The 17701-nt window shown below is 34.2% G+C and overlaps 2 protein-coding genes across 5 annotated transcripts in view; one reads left to right on the forward strand and one right to left on the reverse strand.

Annotated features, from left to right (window-relative positions):
* The window catches only part of METTL15 (methyltransferase 15, mitochondrial 12S rRNA N4-cytidine), a 195938-nt gene that overhangs the window by 177683 nt on the left and 554 nt on the right, over positions 1-17701 (reverse strand). For 3 of the 4 annotated variants that reach the window (XM_045893987.3, XM_064576725.1, XM_064576726.1), the window contains exon 2: positions 12738-13024. In XM_045893987.3, coding sequence (XP_045749943.1) covers positions 12738-13007 — 270 coding nt within the window. In that variant the 5' untranslated portion in view covers positions 13008-13024. Of the gene's footprint in view, positions 1-12737; positions 13025-16010; positions 16250-17701 lie in introns of those variants that run through there. The other variant, XM_045893986.3, reaches the window with a different exon arrangement.
* Positions 15476-17701, forward strand: part of KIF18A (kinesin family member 18A) — a 97401-nt gene continuing 95175 nt past the window's right edge. The window contains exon 1 of the mRNA XM_064576724.1: positions 15476-15536. The gene's annotated coding sequence lies outside the window, so the exon portion shown is untranslated. The remainder of the gene's footprint in view (positions 15537-17701) is intronic.

A 17701-nucleotide genomic window follows, 5' to 3' on the forward strand; every position in this document is an offset into this window, starting at 1 on the left:
AAAGTAAATAAAACCTTTAAATGCACATGACCTCCTAGTAAATGGTAATTGTTTCACCCAAGGGAAACAAAAACTAGCACCCCCAAAAAGGAGGGAGGAGAAGGTTCACAGAACATTACAAAAAGATGAGTCATCATAAAGCTTTGAAACTTGGTTTATTATAAAATAACATTTTAAGTATGCTACTTACAGCTCAGTAGTTTGTTATATAAGAAGAAAGTAGTGGAAGAAAAGTAAATAAAATGTTATGAGAACTTACAATGTCAGGGTATACTTCCTACCACTCTTAACAAAAATAATACAGGACTTAGAAAAACAACAGGAAAGAAAAGAACCACTGGACCTCTTGCAATAACTATGATTAGACTATTGATTAAGGACTAGTGCTGACTGACCTAAATAGAAAGTAACCAGTACCCTGGATGACTCATGAGAATGTGCCTTGTGAACCAAAAAACGTCACTTGTTTCTCCTCCGTTTTCTTCGAGCTTCCCTTCTAGAATGGACCTCTGTTTTCTTCCTGGGTCTCTAATTTACTGAACTAGAAGAATGGTTCTTAAATAAGTTTCAAAAATCAGTACATATATCTGACTTTTAGATATAGAGGAACAACATTTTTCATAACCACAGAAACACATGTATTTGGGGGTTTTATTTGGACCAGTGATTTTTATTTATTTTTTTAAGATTTTATTTATTTGACACAGAGAGAGAGAGAGAGAGCACAAGCAGGGGGAGAGGCAGAGGGAGAGGGAGGGGGAGAAGCAGACTTCCCGCTGAGCAGAGAGCAGGATTCGACTCAGGGCTCCATCCCAGGATCCTGGGATCATGACCTGAGCCTAAGGTAGACGCTTAACAGACTGAGCCACCCAGGCGCCCCTGGACCAGCAATTTTTAAAACTGTAGTTTCTGATTACCTTTTAAGTTGAACTTAAAATTTAAAAATCTTAACTATATTTTAGTGGTAACAATGTAATAAAGATTCAGCTTCTGGACTACAAAAAAGACCAAATTATAAGAAGATAATTTAAAGACACTGGCTAAGCAAAAGAATCAATAAGTTATTGGCCTTATTTATCCTATGCCCTCTATTTATAATTTGCTTCTAAACTCTAATGAAGAAAATTATATTCAGTGATAAAAATGCATTAATTCACTGATAGAAAAGCAAGAATATTCTCACGAAAGTTCAACTTACTGGAAAAGGTAAATATACATTCAAGAAATACACTATTTATTAAAGATTTCATTATGAAAATTAATATAATTATACATATTTATTTACATACATGGTTATAAAGATATGTATATGTAAAATAAATATTTTAAATACTATCATATAATTATGAAAAATAAGCATAAACAAGTTACTTTCCTTTCAGTTTTAAGTGACACATTTTTATTAAAAACTTTAATTGTTAAAGAAACTAACATTTTAGGTATGACCGAGTAGTTCACTTAGCTAGAAAAACCTTGTTTATATACACATAGCAAAATTTTAAAAAGCAACCAGAAAACTCCTTTCTGCATCAATTCTCCATTTTTATAACAAGATACGAACAAACATTTTCTAAATAACATTTACTATATACATTTCCATTAAAGAAAATATGTTAAATTTACCAGTGGGTTTCATATTCCCATATGCTCCACCCCAAAACTCTAAGAGGAATTTCTAAATTTGACACTCTGAGTAAAATGGGATTTACTAATACACATTGCATTTTCATAAACTGTAAATTTTATTAAAAGTATTTGATAAAAATTTTAAATATATGATCAAAGATAAAAAATCAATATTTGTCTATTTTGCATTTAATATGGTTAACTCCCTATAAGATTTTAAATACTTTAACAACTGTATGTAAAATGTTCATCACATCACCAGGTAATGTAGCAATCTATAAATGCTTAATAGCCCAAGTGAAATATAACAAAATAAATGTAATAAAATATTACATATAATAAACACAAAGCTAATGAAATCCAATACTAATGGGATTTTTAAATATATATTAAAGACATACTTTAGAAGTATACATAGAAAAAAACTCTGCAAGTATAAAATCTGCAAACGAAAAATAAAAAGCAACAATATTTATTTTACTTGAATGCTTCATATAATTATAAAACAATCATCTATTCATAGAAACCATCAAGTAATGTAATTGTGTTTTCTTCAGGAAGATAACTTGCTTTAAAATTGTACTAAAATACACATAAGAAAAAAACTTACCATTTTAACCACTTTTTTTTTTTAAAGATTTCATTTATTTATTTGAGAGAGAGAATGAGAGACAGAGAGCATGAGAGGGGATAGGGTCAGAGGGAGAAGCAGGCTCCCCGCTGAGCGGGGAGCCCGATGCGGGACTCGATCCCGGGACTCCAGGATCATGACCTGAGCCAAAGGCAGACGCTTAACCAACTGAGCCACCCAGGCGCCCCATTTTAACCACTTTTAAGTATACATTTCAATGGTAGGAATTAAATACATTCATAATGTTGTGCAACCATCACCATATCCATCTACATAACTTATTTCATCTTGTTAAACTGAAACTATATCAAATGAACAATAATTCCCTGTCTCCCTGCTCCTCCCAGCCCTTGGTCACCACCATTCTACTTTTAGTCTCTATAATTCTGACTACACTAAATACCTCATGTAAACAGAATCATACATGTCTTCTTATGACTGGTTTATTTCACTTAGCAAAATGTCTTCAAGACTCATCCATGCTGAGGCAGACAAGAGAATTTTCTCCCTTTTTAAGGCTGAACAATACTCCCTTGTATATATATGCCACATTTTGCTTATCTATCATCCAATGAACATTCCACGTTTAGCTATTGTGAATAATGTTGCTATAAACTTGTGTACAAATACTGCTTAGAGACCCTTCTTTTAATTCTCTTAAGTATATTCACAAATGGAGTTGCTGAATCCTATGTTAAGTCTACTTTTAATTTTTTGAGAAACCACCACCTTGCTTTCCACAGCAGCTCTACCATTTTCCATTCCCACCAAGAGCACACAAGATTCCAATTTCTCTACGTTCTTACCAACACTTGTTTTCTGGGTTTTTTGATAGTCGCCATCCTAATGGGTATGAAGTTGTACCACATTGTGGTTTTGAGTTGCATTACCATAATGATTAGTAATATCAAGCATCTTTTCATTCATATATCTTCTTTAGAGAAATGTCTATTCAAGTCCATTTTGAATTGGGTTGTTTTTTGTTACTGAGTTTTAGAAGTTTTCTATATATTCTGGATATTAAACCCTCAGATTTGCAGATATTTTCTCCCATTCTGTGAGTTGCCTTTTTACTCTGTGGATAGTGTCTTTTTTTTTTTTTAATTTTATTTATTTGAGAGAGGGAGAGAGAGAGAGAGAGAGAGAGCACAAGCAGGGGGAGGGGCAGAGGCAGAGGAAGAAGCAGACTCCCCGCTGAGCAGGGAGCCCGATGCGGGGCTCTATCCCAGGACCCTGGGATCATGACCTGAGCTGAAGGCAGACGCTTAACCAACTGAGCCACCCAGGCGCCCCTGGATAGTGTCTTTTAATGCACAATTTATTTTTTTAATTTTCATAAAGTACAATTTGTCTTTTTTCTTTTGCCAACTGTGCCTTTGGTGCTATATCCACGAAATCACTGCCAAATCCAATGTCATAAATAAAGCTTTTACCCTATGTTTTCTTTTTTTTTTTTAAGATTTTATTTATTTGAGAGAGAGAGAATGAGTGAGAGAGAGCACGCACATGAGAGAGGGGAGGGTCAGAGGGAGAAGCAGACTCCCTGCTCAGCAGGGAGCCTGATGCGGGACTCAATCCCAGGACTCCAGGATCATGACCTGAGCCGAAGGCAGTCGCTTAACCAACTGAGCCACCCAGGCGTCCCTGCCCTAGGTTTTCTTCTAAGAGTTTTATAGTTTTAGGTGTTATATTTAGGTCTTTGGTCCATTTTGAGTTAATTTCTGTATATGGTGGTAGGTAAGGGTCTTACTTCATTCTTTTGCATGTGGATATCCAGTTTTCCCCATGCCATTTGTTGAAAAGACTGTCCTTTCCCTATTGAATGGTCTTGGTATCCTTGTCAAAAATCATTTGACCAGATATGTAGAGGTTTATTTCTGGGCTCTATGCTCTATTCCATTTTTTTATATGTCTGACTTTATGCTACTACCACAGTTTTGATTACTATAGCTTTGTAGTAATTTGTCTTTAAAAATTATTTTGACCCTTCAGGGTCCCTTGAGATTCCACATAAAATTTAGGGTGGATTTTTCTATTTCTTTAAAAACATCATTGGGATTTTGATATGGAATGCACTGAATTTGTAGATTGCTTTGAATACTACTGACATTAACAATATTAAGTGTTCAAATCCATGAATACAGCATTTGTTTCATTTTTTTATGTCTTCTTTAAATTTCTTTCAGCGATATTCTACAGTTTTCATTGTACAAGTCTTTCACTTTCTTGGTGAAGTTAATTTCCTAAGCATTTTATTCTTTTCAATGCTACTGTGATTGTAACTGCTTTTTGTAACTTCCTTTTTTCAGATGGTTGATTGTTCGTGTATGGTGACTTTTTTTTTTTTTTTTTTAAGGATTTTATTTATTTGACAGAGAGAGAGACAGCGAGAGAGGGAACACAAGCAGGGGGATTGGGAGAGGGAGAAGCAGGCTCTCTGCCGAGCAGGGTGCCTGATGCGGGGCTCGATCCCAGGACCCTGGGATCATGACCTGAGTCGAAGGCAGACGCTTAACGACTGAGCCACCCAGGCGCCCCATGTGTATGGTGACTTCTGAGTGTCGACTTTATATCCCGCTACTTTAATGAATTCATTTATTTGTTCTAACAGGTTGGGTTTTGCAGGGGTTTTCGGTTTGTTTGTTTTTTGTGAAATCCATAGGGTTTTCTACACATAAGATCACACCATCTGCAAACAGAGAATTTTACTTCCTCTTTCTAATTTGGATGACTTTTCTTTCTTTTTCTTGACTAATTGCTCTAGCTAGAACTTCCAGTACTATGTTGAATAGAAGTGGTGAAAGCAGACTTCCTTGCCTTCTTCCTGATCTTAGAGGAAACACTTTCAGTCTTTAGTCATTGAGTATGATGTTCACTGTGAGTTTTTCATAAAAGACTTATTGAGATAGTTTCCTTCTATTCCTAGTTTGCTGAGTGTTTTATCATGAAAGGATGCTGAATTTTGTCAAATGCTTTTTCTGCATCCATTGAAATGATCATGTACTTTTTTCTTTTCATTCTGTTGATACTACAGATGCTGATATTACAGATTAAATTGATTAATTTTTATATGTTGAACCATCCTTGCATTCCTGGAATAAATCCCACCTGGTCATCATACACAGGCCTTTTAATATGCTACTGAATTCTGTTTGCTAGTATTTTGAGGATTTTTGTGTCAATGTTTATAAGGAATATTGGCCTATAGTTTTCTTGTAGTGCCCTTGGTATCAAGGTAATTCTGGCCTCATAAAATGAGTTAGGAAGCATTCCTCCCTCTTCAATTTTTTTAGGGTAAGTCTGAGAATTGAAAATAATTATTCTTTAAATGTTTGGTAGAATTCACCAGTGAAGGCATCAGGTCAAGGATTTTTCTTGTCAGTAGATTTTTTTATTACTGATTTAATCTCCTTACTAGTTACAGGTCTATTCAGATTTTTTATTTCTTCATGATTTAGTCTTGGTAGGTTTTGTGTTTCTAGGAATTTGTCTAGTTCATCTAGGATATCCAAATTGTTGACATACTGTTCATAGTACTCTTATATAATCCTGTTTCTACAGAATTGGTAGTAATGTCCCCATTTTCAATCTTATAATTTAGGCCATCTCTCCTTTTTATTAGTCTATCTAGCTATGACTGTCAATTTTATTGATCTCTTCAATTTGGCTTCATTAATTTTCTCTATTGTTTTTCTGTTCCCTATATCATTTATCTCTGCTCTAATCTTTAATTTCTTTCCCTCTGCTACCTTTGGGTTTAGTTTGTCCTCCTTTTTCTAGTTTCTAGTTTTCTAGTTTCTTACATTATAAATTTAAGTTGTTGATTTGTATAGTTAACATACATTATATTACTTTCGGGTGACAACACAGTAATTCAACATTTATACACATTACAAAATGCATTTATATACATTATGAAAGATTTGACATCTCTCTTGATTTTTAATGTAAGCAATTATAGCCATAAATTTCTCCCGTTGCACAGATTTTGCTGTCCTATAAGTTTTAGTATGTTGTATTTTTTTCATTCCTAAGTATTTCCTAATTTCCCTTGTGACTTCTTCTTTGAGTATTTCATTTTGCACAAATTCATGAATTTTCCAAATACCATATGGTCTATCTTAAAAAATATCCCACATGCACTTGAGACAGATGTGTATGCTACTGTTAAGAAGAGTGTTCTGCATATATGTTAGATTTAGTTGGTTTACTGTGTTGTTTAAGGCCTTTATTTCCTTACTAATATTTTTCTGATTATTCTAGAGACTACCGTGAGTGTGGTATTAAAATCTTTAGCTATTATTATGATGCAATGTTTCTTTTCAATTCTGTCAGGTGTTGCTTCTATATTTTGATGGCCTGACACTAGATGCATAAATATTTATAATCGCTATGTCTTATTGCTGTATTAAACCTTTAATTAATATATTTATGAATATATAATGTCTTTTATAATCTAATTAAAATTCTCTTACTATCTCATTCAATTAAAAATTAAGCTGAGACTTCAGGAAGACTGTTTTAAAAAAAAGACTATTCCATTTTATAATTTACCTGTGTGAATCCAAATTATGCAAAAAAAAAAAAAAAAAGACACTGATGTTGATTTCAAAGTTTTGCACTCAACAAAATGCCTCTGTTCCATAACTGACTTTGTAAAAAGTAAATTATATAAACAAATTTATATTATGCAATGCTGTTTTTATCTGTTTTATATTTGAGATGGATTATTAGAGAGAGAAAAAAGAATTCTGCTGTTAAAAAATTTATGAAAAACGGTATCCTATGGCTACACCATGGTACTTTCTAGAGCAGAGAAACATAAAACACAGGTCTTAATGAGGTAACATCAAATGAGCTAAGGGAAAACTCTACAGACTATACCGATTTTCAGAATTCTAAGGCAAAATTTTGTGCCATTATATAATTCACAGATATCTAATGGCATCATGAGAGTAGTATCTGGCATTGTTCACACCAGCTGGAGAGCACCAATTATTCATATTTCTCCCTAACACTACATTCAGTGACATTAGGATGGTAGCTTGAAATGGGCCATAATAGGAACATGTATATCATGAAAATCTGCAAAAGAAAATCAATCAAGGTTTTTGTTTTTTAAATCTATACCCCACCCTGACTCTCAGACCAGGTATTAAATATTTACCAGTGTAACACTAGAATATTAAACTGCAGAAGGTATTTTGATACAAAGGTCACTTATAGTACCTACATAATTTTTTTAAGACAGAAATATTTTTTTTTCAAATAAACAATGGTAAAATGCAATGTAAAATAAAAGTTTAGTTCAAAAAAACCTATATTTTAAAAAAATAAGGGAGAGAAAATACTGTATCTTGACAGTCCATTCCATCTGAAATTTTAATAGTTCTTCCTTAAAAAAAAAAAAAATGCATCTCCCCGCAAGAACTATGGCATTGATCCTGTCTCTTAGAAAAGTTCCTAATTTTTTCAATAATTTGAGGTCAAATGAAATAAATTAAACTCCTCCTCTCTGTGGCCAATCAGCCTTCAATATTTAAAGAGACAAAACTGGGGCACCTGGGTGGCTCAGTCCTTAAGCTAAGCGTCTACCTTTGGCTCAGATCGTGGTCCCAGGGTCCTGGGATTGAGCCCCACGTCGGGCTCCCTGCTCGGCGGGAAGCCTGCTTCTCCCTCTTCCACTCCCCCTGCTTGTGGTCCCTCTCTCGCTCTCTCTCTGTCAAATAAAGATCTTTTATAAATAAATAAAGAGACAAAACATACAGTTTCAGGATTTTCTCTTTGATGTTTACTCTACGTTAAAGATTATAAAGATTTTCAAGTAAAATATTGCTACTGATCTTAAGAAAAATCCATCATGCAGAGCATAATTAATTTTTTTATAAAGAAAATTATATCTGGTACCATGACAACTTCAGCAAATCTAGTAATTATGAAATTAATATTAAATGTTAGAATATCAAAATAGAGAAGATAATTATTTTGAATATGCATAAAATCAACCTTACAACCTTAGTCTGATATTTATCATAATTCATTTTGCATCAGTTTAGATACCAGCTCATTTTCTCAGTCCTCCTGTTTCTCACCAGGTTTCTCCAACTACTTCATCAGACCAGGCCTGCCACACTGAGGTTGGAATCACATAAAAGTCTTGAGCCCGAGAAGTGACCTCAGTACCCAAGGGACATTCCTTTTATTTATGCCTCACATCTGTCCTCCAGTTAACTTTGACTTTTCTTCATTCACTTAAAAATCATTACAAACCCACCATGCTATAGGCCTTGTGCAAGACACTGGAGATATGGAAAACAAGAAAAACATGTCCACGACTTCATGGAGGACAGTCCACTGAACAAATAATCTCATAAAAAGTTATAATTATAAATTATTATTAATGCTGTGAAAGAAAAGTATATGACTCCATGAAAGTGTAACAGGGAGACCTGCCCCCTTTGGAGGCTCAGAAAAAACTTCCCTGAGAAAGTGAAATTTGAGTCAAGACCTGAAGGATCATGATGAGGAGAGTTCCAAAGTACAAAGGAAACAGCACTTTTTCAATTCCAGACATGCTGGTTTCATCCTTCCTGAACTTTTATTTCCACCTTTGCTGTCTCTCGGCATTTTTCTCCTGAATTTTATTGTATCTAGTGACCAGCTCCAACCCTTCCTATCCCTGTAATAGTAACAACAGCTAATGTTAATACTGAGTTCATACTACTTGGAAGATATCATTCTGAGCAATTTATGTATGTGAACTCATCTAATCCTCACAGTGACCATGAATTAGGTCACATTTCCTCACTTTACAGATGAAGAATCTGAAGCACAGTCATAAGTTACTTGCCCAAAATTACACGCTACTGGTACTAGTCCTTGAACGTCCATCATCTCCCTTATAACCTATCACTCTTACAGAAACCCCAAGGTACAGAACTAAACTGGCACTAGTATTTAGGCAAAGAATACCAAGTCTCCTATACCCTCCAAACTGCTACCATCTTCAACTAGGCAGGTCATGCTTTTTCTCTGGTTTTCAAGAAATTATGAATGAAACATTGACCAAGGTGGCCTACACTAAAACATCTCCAGGGAGAAAAAATTTTTTTAGAATAAGTAATATTCTTATAAAAAGTTATTCACCAGATTATGAAATAATGAAAACTGGGCTAGGAGAAAGAGTTATAATTTATTCAATTCCTTCTGTACCTCCCAAGGAAGAGGAAGATAAGAAAAATTTTTATTTTCTTTTAATCCAAATTTGTAAAACTGTATTTGTTTTGTAAAACATGTATTTGTTTTGTAACAACATGTAAAAATCATGTTTTGTAAAACATGCATTTGCAAAACTAAATTAATATCCACTAAATTGGTTATGATGTAGAAGAAATTCCCAAAATTATTTTCTTTTGATAAGCAACTTTTAAATGATTAAAAAAAAAAAACCATTAAATGACCAAGGCCTCACCAAAAACTACATTTAGATATTTTTTAAAATTCTTGTTATGATCAAAAGTTTCATTTGTAAATTCACCATTGAAGGTGATATGAAAAACAGTAATCAAGTAGATGATTGATACAAGTGAGTGTATGACTCATAGTTTGCAAAGGAAAATAATTTTGGGGAAAAGGCTCAGGAAGAAAAGAAGCAAATAATGGATTCTGGAAGAAATCAAGACCTTTCCTGTCCAAGTACTGTCACCAGTTTTTATTACTTGAAGATTAAGGGAATAGTGAATAAAGCTGTCTGCCAGACAGCAGAAAAGGTAAGAAATAACATTGTCTCTAAATGTACCTCACATGAAAGTTTTCAGAAATAACATTTATAAAATTAAACTTTCTATAAAAAGTTACTAGAAAACCCAACTCAAATCAGAACAATGGAAATGTCAAAATAAACCAACATTATATTTGTCAGAACCTTGAACAAAATGAAACGTCAGGATAGGTCAAGTTGTAGAATCGTCTAATTTTATTCCACCTGGTTTTAGAACAAAGGCAGATCCAATACTGATTTTTAGGAGATTTTGTAGGGCTTGGTTTGTTTTTGTTTGGCTCTTTTTCTACTCTAAGTTTAATGTAAGATAAATATTTAGTTTTTGCTATTAGGGTTCAAAAAATTTATACAATGAGCTTTAGTTTCTGGTTCCAGAGGTCAAATTCAAGCCACTGAATTCAAATTGTTCCACTTTTTTACTAATTGTCCCTTCCCTCTCATATATATCTCAATTACATCATATATATATATTTATATGAACTTTTTTTTTTTAGGCTCACCTTTAGGTATGGGTGTTAATTGTTAACCATGCATTATGAATCTTTACAGAAAATGAAGAGAATTTCATTTTGATTAAGTTGTATTTAACAAGAAGTTTTATCCAATTTAGTATTTTATTTACATTTTCGTGTATATTTTAGAGTCCCTACTACATGACAGCACTGAGCTAGATATTTTATACACATAATCTAATTTAAGAATACTGGGCTTACCTTGTTATACATATATATATATATATATATACACACACTGCCTACAGATAAGGTAAACGAATATTTTTGTGATCAAGCAACCTAAGTTATATCACTGATGGCTTTCATATGAGCAACATCCAGCCATTCCAGCATACTTTATGCATATAGCTTAGAACTTAGTTCATAAAAACTGTCTGATCCAACTTAAAGAAGTCTCAAAAAAAAAAAAATTAAAGGCTGTGTATGTCTGTGTGTATGCACACAAATGTGTGTTAGATGACTGATTCAAACCTAGGCAGTCCAATTATAAAATCTTTGCTCTTAACCACTAAGCCACTATATCCTGGAAAAGAAGAAAGGTGTGACTTTTAGAATGGAAATAACCGATTTAGGTAATAATAGTACTTCTAAAATAAGAAACCATATTTCTGAAGTCAGTACACTAAGTATCAGCATTACGTTATAAAAACACATTTGATGAAAATTTACTATGATAAAGATTTTTTTTTTCCTTTTGTAAATGTGCTTAATTTCCAGAAAGTTTCCAGCTTTGTCTTTTTGGATATTATATCACCTAACATTTTTTTTAATCTCTTTATAGAGTTTTAAAGCAATTTTGTATCTAAAACTTTATATAATCCTGCCAGCAACACTAAATAAGGCAAGTATGATGATTAATTGGATATGTCAACTTTGCTGGGCCACAGTGCCCAGATATTTCATCAAACATTATTGTAGATGTTTCTGTGAAGGTTTTTCTCGTGTTTTTTTTTTTGTTGTTTTTTTTAGATGAGATTAAAATTTAAATTACTATACTAAGTAAAGCAGATTACCCTCCATAAAGTGGGTGGGCCCCATCCAATTAGTGAAAAGCCTTAATAGAACAAAGACTGACCTCGTTGGAACAAGAAGGAATTCTGCCAGCAGATTGCTTTTGGTCTCAAACTGCAATTCTTACCTGGGTCTCTAGCCTGCCAGCCTACTGTGCACACTTAGGACTTACCAACCCTCTTTGAGATTCAATTCCTTGAAATCAATCATTCAATCTCTGCTCCTCCCCATATGTGTGTATGTGTGTACATACATATGTATACACACATACACACACACACACACACACATATCCTGTTGGTTCTGTTTCTCTGAAGAACTCTAAATCAAATAGCAAGGTAGTTAAGAAGTCTAACAAAACAAGGAACAGGAATTCACATCCTCATTTTTGTCTCTAGTCATTCCTGAAAAGATACCAAAATTATCAAGAGTCTATGCTAGAACTCAGTTTTCATATCCAAACCACTCAGCCAATGTCATGTTCTTTTTCTTTTAAAACTATTATTTGACAAAACTAATCAACTCTGCAAAACACTATGGCAGATCCTCAAAAAGTTAAGCATAGTCACCCATATGACCCAGCAATTCTACTCCTAGGTATATACCCAAGAGAAGTTAAAACATATGTGACACAAAAACTTGTATATGAATGTTCATAACAGCATTATTCACAGCAGCCAAAAAGTAGAAACACAAGTGCCATCAATTGGTGAATGCATAAAGAGGATGTCCATAAATGCCGTAGTTCAGGGAAAAAAGAAATGAAGTACACACAACAATGGATGAATCTACAACTTGGATGCTACAACTTGGATGAATCTTGAAAACATGCTAAATAATACAAAGCAAATGCAAAAGGGCACATATAATATGAAGCCATTTATATGAAATGGCCAGATTAGGAAACTCCATACAGACAAAAAAAAAAAAAAAAAAAAAAAGATTAATAATAGTTGTCAAGGGCAAGGAGGAGGTCAATGCAGAGTGAACGCTAATGGAATATAGGATTCCCTACTGGAGTGATGAAATGCTCCTGAATTAGATAGTGATGATTGTAAAACCTTGTGAATATACTAAAACCAACTGAATTGTACACTTTAAAATTGTAAATATTAACAGAAGTGAATATCTCAATTTGAAAAGTGTTAAAAAACAATAACACTAATCAACTTACCTGGCCTTTTTGTGGTGCCAAACAACGAACAACTTCATCCACCATTACCGGAATATGTAATTTAGTCATGGCTTCGAAATCTCTATCTTGAGATCTGTGTATCTCCTGAGTTCCAGTTTGATCTGTTTGCTCCTGGGCTTCATATTCATTATATCTTTGTGCTGTATCGTGTATTTTTTTTGGCCAGACACCTAAATTAAATATGCCAGATTCCAACCAGCATGAAAGAAATTCTTTATAGATTCTACAAAAATATGGGTATCGAAGCATTCTGTAGGTCAACAAATCTAGAAAAAAAATTAAAAATATCATGATTGTTGATTTTTAAAATATACAATTTTATATAACTTTTTAATGTGGCCTGATAAGCTCTAAAACCATTAACGTTTTAATGATCAGGGATGTAAAAATTGATCATTAAGTCATCATTTTTTGGAAATATACTTTTCTAACTTTAATTAACTCTAAAGAATGGATTCAGTGCATTAGAACTATTTATTTAGAAAAGTTATCTGGCGGGGGGGTTAGGGGATGGGGTAACAAGGTGATAGGCATTAAGGAGGGAATGTGATGTATTGAGCACTTGTGAGCAGTTGTGATGTATATACAATTGATGAATCAATGAACTCTACCTCTGAAACTAATAATACACTATCTGTTAATTAATTGAATTTAAATTTAAAAATAGCTATTTGGATGATTAAAGGGATTACGAATATTATCCTATTTCAGGTTCAGGTGGTCTTTTATTCTAAGCTCTTCTATTTGTTTTTCTCATGTTAAAGCTTCATCTTCAGTCTAACTTTGTTTGAAAAATTGTCCCTGGAAAAAGATATGCATGTTTATCCAAAAAGAAATGAGGGTAAAAATCAGTTTGTGAAAATCTTGCAGACTTGTTATGAATATTCTCCTGATGAGATTATCTCACCATGGCCTCTATCAGTAAAGTATGTTCCAATTTAAATTATAACTTTATAAACACTCAACTGAGCATACTTTGGCATGCTTTGTGTGTCCCCGGCCCCCCCCAAAACAAGTAAATAAATAATTAATACATTCCTTAACTTTCTCACACTTGTTCTTTTTGATTCTGCAATCTGTAACTGTTTCAAATGCAGAGGAAAAAGTATTTATGAAATATAGTAACAGAAAACCTTTTGGAAACACTATGCTTTCCATATATTAGATTTTAAGCAACGTTTTTAATACTACTACAGTAAATACCAAGTTAACACTCTTCTTCCTTCCTTATAGATTATTGGTTATTTAAGAATAAGACCCACATCTTTATATCCACAAAAGCAGATGCACACTAGGTGCTTCATAAGTGTTTTCTGGAGAAGAAAAAAAAAAAAAATGAATGGATGGAAGGGTAAACTCTAGATTCTACAGAATATTTTTATCAAAACTTACTTTAGGAAATTTCACCTGCCTGACTGTACCAAAAACCACATTCTCAAAATGCTTCAAGAAACATAAATATCTCCCCCACCAAAAAAAACCATAAATATCCTGCTTAAATATGCCTTCCCTTCCTTTTGCAACAGAAATGAAAAATGTTGAAAAGTTGATCACATGTAATGACTAGAAAAGAAATACATTTATATTATATAAATATAATATATAAACCAACAAAATGTTACCTTAAGGAAATGCCAACTTTACCTAAGACATAATCCACAGAATTATGTGGCAAATGTGACACAGGAAAAATATAGGAAAAAAAAAAAAAAAGACTGGAAGTAAGTGTTTAAATAATATTTTGGATGTTCACTGGTGACAAGTTAGCCAAATTATTAATTGTGCCTCGTGTTTTTCAGAAAGCTTATACAAAGTAAACCCAACTACCCACTAACCTAGTGTTTGTAACATTTTTCAAAATAAAAGTTAACAGTTACTGGACACTTACCAAATACTACTAAACTCATTCAATCCTTACCACACCTCTTAGAGGTAGGTAGTATTATTTCTATTTTACAGATGAGGAAAACAGAGAAGTAATTTGCCAAAAGGTCATATACCTAGAGAGCTATAAGGCTAGAACTGTAACTCCAACATTCTATCCCCAGAGCCTAAAATCTTATCTTAGCCTCTATGCTACAAACATAGACCACTGGTTCTATTTATTGCACCCATGTAATTGAATGGTACTTTAATTACATTGACCATATATTTGTACTATCTCATGAATTAGATCCTTTTTCTGTAAAGAACCAATATCCTGTTACTTGGTCCTACTCCATTTGGAAATACAGTATAACAGAGGACATGCAACGTATAGGCCTAAATAGTGGAATGTGGAATATTTAAGCAGTCTACGCTGTATGTCCAGATATAAATATGTGAATCAATTCCAATACAGGAATCAAAACCCCATAGGAAAAAGCAAGTAGAACAGATAGGGGGAAAAAATGCTTCTTTTGCTAGCATTTAACTCTTTTCTTCTGCATTCAATTTCTATGTATTTACTCAACTTCGTTCCAGGTACAAAGCCTAAAGATTTTATTATGCACTAATTGGCTACTAACGTGGGCCAACATGGAGAAAGGACTTCAATAATTTTCCTCTTTGGTTGTTTCCTGAATACCTCCCTCAGAATGGAAAGGGGCAAGCTCTAAATTAGGCAGTCCCATCCCTTTAGGCAGCCCGGTCTCCTACCAGATAACCCTGAGCACTCCTGCAGCTGGCTCCGAACCAAGCACCCTAAATGACGTAAGGTAGTTTGTTTCCTCCGGTCACAAGAAGGAAGCGGGGAGTCGGGAAACCTGACCGCTAGAGCCAACTCTGTGGTTTCCCTAGGTAAGTCATTTAACTTTGCCAGCAAAGTTCAGTTTAAGCTGTTGAATCCAGGGAATTGGCCAGGTTACCCTTTCAATTGTGGGAACACGAAGGTGAGGGATACCTTTGAAAGCTACTTCCTCAACGGTGCTACCAATTACCATCATTGCACTTAGCCTTCCCTCCGGAGAAAACCGTTTGAAACTTTAATTCCTAAGGCCAAAAACCCAGCCTGGAAGCTGGCAGCCGAGTGCACAGAAAGTGAAAGAGGTTCTAAAGTTAGGGAAGAATCATCCTTTTGCCTAAGAATTACACTCGGAAGAGGGAAAACGGTTTACAAACTTCTGAGCTCAGATGAATGAGTGTTGAGGAGAGGAAGCGGGAGCAGGAGCGTGTTTTCTTTGTCCTGGGCGAATCCGGCGACCCCTGGAAGGTCCCCCAAGGGCATGGGGTGCGCTCCAAAAGAGCTCCGGGTCTCGGCCACCTTCTCCTCACCTGAGGCACGAAGAATTCTCAGTTGGCTTCTAACTCGGGCCAGCGACGACCACTATGGTGCCAGAGAACGTGAATCTGCCGCACGTCTAAGTCCCAACCTTGGGGGAAACTTGCAAGGACGGACAGATTGGCCCACGTCCGCCCCAGCAACACAAAACCGTCTGCCTTTCGTTCCGCTGTTTCCAGGACCCAGCTGACAAAGGGTGCTGCGGGCATGGGGGTTTCAAATAGTGTTCCTGGAAGGGGCGGGAATAAGAACCTACTCCTGCCAGGTTTAAATTTACGTTTACGTGTTTTGTTTTGTTTTTTAACGTCTGAGGCAAGTTTAAATCTAACTTTCCATTTTATCCTGAATCTCCACTCTGTTTGGTTTATTATGAAGCTATGTTAAATTTCTGTGTTCTTTATAACACAGCCATTAGTCATACTCCAATTTCTAACAAAAGGTGGGAATTTCTGTCTCCTTCAGCACTACATGTTTTTAAGATTTTGGTTATTTTTCCTTCATTTCGTTCCAAAATACACCAGTCTCTTATACTTTCTGCTATACTCCTTAATGTTTCGCCAAACTAAACAGAAGCCAGCTGGCACAGTGATGGCATTGATTGTAACATTAAAGTTTCTTTGCTTTAACTATACAATTAAGAATATGGACCTCATCATCTGAACGTGCTAAAGGGCAAGTGTAAGACAGAATTTAAAGTTAAATGTAAAATAAGCACCTGCATTAGGTGTGGAAACACCTGTTGGCAAGCCTTACAATGTGGGTGTCAAAAAAGATGATATCTAAAACACTTCTCATTCACCAAAAATCAATGCAATTTTACAAGAAATTGGCTTTTCAAAAATGCCTATTTTCAGAATAGATTAAGAAAGCATCTTAAGATCACTTAATTTAGAAAATATTTCTGAGACAAAGTCCTCAATTCTGAACTGGCTGGTTTGTACAGTTAATAATAAATAATTTAGGGATTTTATGAAAACTTCAGTTTTTTTTCTTCAGTAAAATAAATGGTGCCTACATCTCATGGACTGTTTTGAGAATTAAATGAAATAACATACATAAAGTTAACAAAATGCCTGGGACACCAATGGTAAAGTACTATAGAGTGAATGCATATTTGAAATAAAAAGCCTTCTCAGTTTTATTACCAAACCCAGCACCATACAAATAACTATTGCATTAGCTAAGATACATGTAATATAGCCAGCAATTAGTGTCTTTATTGATGCTCTATCCAGAGTTCAGACACAATCATGTAACATGAATCAGATACAATACAGTGCTTCTGATTTTCTTCAGTAGGAAATAAATGTCCATATTATGGAGGTTTTCATATATTATTTCACTTGTAATACTCTGCAATGTGTTGTGCCATCCTATTTATTATGGGGATAAGCTCCATATAAGAATATAAACTCCAAGAGGGCAGGGATTTTTACTTATGCTATTATGTCCCTAAAGTCTACAATCAGAAATTGCTTAATGGATACAATAATGTTAATGTAAAGAATAACAATGACATTCAGATCACACTATTAAAAATATCCTGACAAAGATGGCTTAGCAAACATATTTCCCATTTTTTTTTCTGGTATTTTTTTCTTATTAAAGCATACATTCTGAAATATCTACAATCTAAGACTTACAAAACCACTGCATCCAATAATGAACTAGAACAATAAATTTA

Source organism: Mirounga angustirostris, unplaced genomic scaffold, assembly GCF_029215605.1.
Source record: "Mirounga angustirostris isolate CCGP_5_RB_7025 unplaced genomic scaffold, mMirAng1.0.hap1 SCAF_13, whole genome shotgun sequence".
Classification (NCBI taxonomy): Eukaryota; Metazoa; Chordata; class Mammalia; order Carnivora; family Phocidae; genus Mirounga; species Mirounga angustirostris.